Source organism: Sapajus apella, unplaced genomic scaffold, assembly GCF_009761245.1.
Source record: "Sapajus apella isolate SASKATOON/1434 unplaced genomic scaffold, GSC_monkey_1.0 scaffold10121, whole genome shotgun sequence".
Classification (NCBI taxonomy): domain Eukaryota; kingdom Metazoa; phylum Chordata; class Mammalia; order Primates; family Cebidae; genus Sapajus; species Sapajus apella.
In genome coordinates, this window is record NW_022447042.1 from 1 (window position 1) to 1,986 (window position 1,986).

The window sequence follows — 1,986 nt, forward strand, 5'->3', positions numbered from 1 at the left end:
ATGAAACAGAACATAATATAGCAAATACCTAAAATATAAAAATGAAACTGAACAATTACACTAGCTATATCAATGTTGGCATGAACAAATAGAGAAAAAATATTTCAGTGATTTTGTGGAAAAAGTATTCTGATTATGTACTCCCACCCCAAAAAAACAAAAAAGGAAGGAAAGAAGGAAAAAAAGGAAGGAGAATCGATGGAAGGAAGGAAGGGAAGCAGGTGGGAAGGAGGCAGGAAAGAAAGGAGGAAGGGAGGGAGGGAGAGAAATAATAAAAGCAAGTAAGGCAGTAAGGAGAGAGAAGACGGCAGGGCAGAGGGAGAGAATGTGCAACTGCATATCTAGGACTAGGGATGGAGTGGGAATTACAGTATTGCTTCTATTGTTATAAACATAAGGAATAAGCACCAGACTCAGCTGCGATCCTAGGGTCATGATTGGATACGTGATGAGTATAAATATCCTTCCCATTTGCTGTCCAAAGTATCTCGCTTCACAGCTGGACCCTAGGTCTACCTGTGTGTCCTAGGAAGCAGAGTGAGTGGGCCTCCCTGTGTCCTAGGAGAGCCGAGAGAATCTTGCTCTCAGGCAGGCTGCTTAGCTGAGGCCTGGAGGTGGCAGCTTGGTCTTCAGGAAAGTCCTGGGGGAGGGGTGGGGAACAGGTGCAGCTGTGCCAGGGGAGTGTGATATTAGGGGGACATCAGGAGTAAAAAGTGTTTCGATTTGACAGAATACAGTAATTTTGGCGGCAGAAAATGAGAGGGGGCAGCTCTATCGTGTGTACCACAAGCAGCCACAAGGCAGATTTCAGTGTGGTGTAGGCAGGTCTGAACCACTGTGCCTGTCCCAGGTGGTACAATAGTAAAATCCAGATTCATTTTCAGTTACATTTTGCACTATCAATTTCGAGCTCCTCATGATTGCATAGCTATCCAACTTCCCTGGACTGATTCCTGAATCCAACATAACCCTGGCGTTGTAGGTGTCACAGTACAGAAGACGCTGTGGGGCCTTCCCCTCCTGGTGGAGGTACCAGTGGATGTGTCTGGTATTTTCTCCAGGAAGATCACAGGTGATTACAGCAGATGACCCTGTTGTCCCAGTGACTGACTTCATTCTCCCTTCCAAGTTGGAAGATATCTGATTGGCTGCAATGAGAACAACAGAAAACATAATGAGGCATTCCTTAGTATGGCACCCCTTGCAAAAGAAGAAAACAAAACCTGTGAGCCTCTCCGTAGGCAGCACACTCACCAGGAGGCAGGAAAGCTAGAAGCAGGGCTAGGGCCCACCCCATGCCTTCCTCTCTTGGGCCTTGGAAGGAAAGGGACCAGATGAAGAGGACCACAAGACCCTCTCAAAACTCAGGTCCCACTCAACAAGGAAGTGATCCATGGCACAGAAGGCAGTCGGGGAGCAGGTCTTCCTGAGTTACAGGCAGAGAGAACTGACTAAAGATCTGTCTTAGGGGACTCCCAAGCCTTCCTCCCAGAAGGGGTGGTGCCTGGGAGGACCTGCAGAGCAGCACCTGCCTCTCTGCTCAGGCCCGTTCTCCAGCGCCCTCCTGTGGCAGCTGAGAGCAGGTCCACTGCAGAAGAGAGCCAGGGGCAAGGAGAGCTCAGGCCTGCAGTGGAAGGAGTGCAGACCTGGGGGAAGCTAGTTCTGGAGTTAACAGGCCCAGCCCGTGGACGGGGCAGTGCACAACAGGCTCACACCCTGCACTGTAGCGTTTCCGCAGGTAAAGCCACTGCCATGGCCTCATTCTGCCAGGAAGCTTCTTATTAGGGCCCTGAACCACCTTCCTTTTCGAATCTGCAAGGAAACAGGAGGCAGCACCCAAGGCTACTCTGCTTTATTAACAGGACTGAGGGTGAGGTATGTTCGTGGGTTTGGACTCTCCTCCAAATTCAATGGGTGTGCTGCCGGGGTCGGGGGAAGGGGTGCAGGGGGTCGCTGCATGGGGCCTTGTGGGTGTGGTCTCTTTAT

At 50.3% G+C, this 1,986-nt stretch overlaps 1 gene segment (V, D, J or C); it reads right to left on the reverse strand.

Annotated features, from left to right (window-relative positions):
• Positions 1 to 753: 753 nt before the first annotated feature.
• Positions 754 to 1,412, reverse strand: LOC116548336. The segment is given in 2 exon segments: positions 754 to 1,148; positions 1,255 to 1,412. Coding segments are annotated over 2 exon segments (384 nt in total).
• Between the last annotated feature and the right edge of the window lie 574 nt (positions 1,413 to 1,986).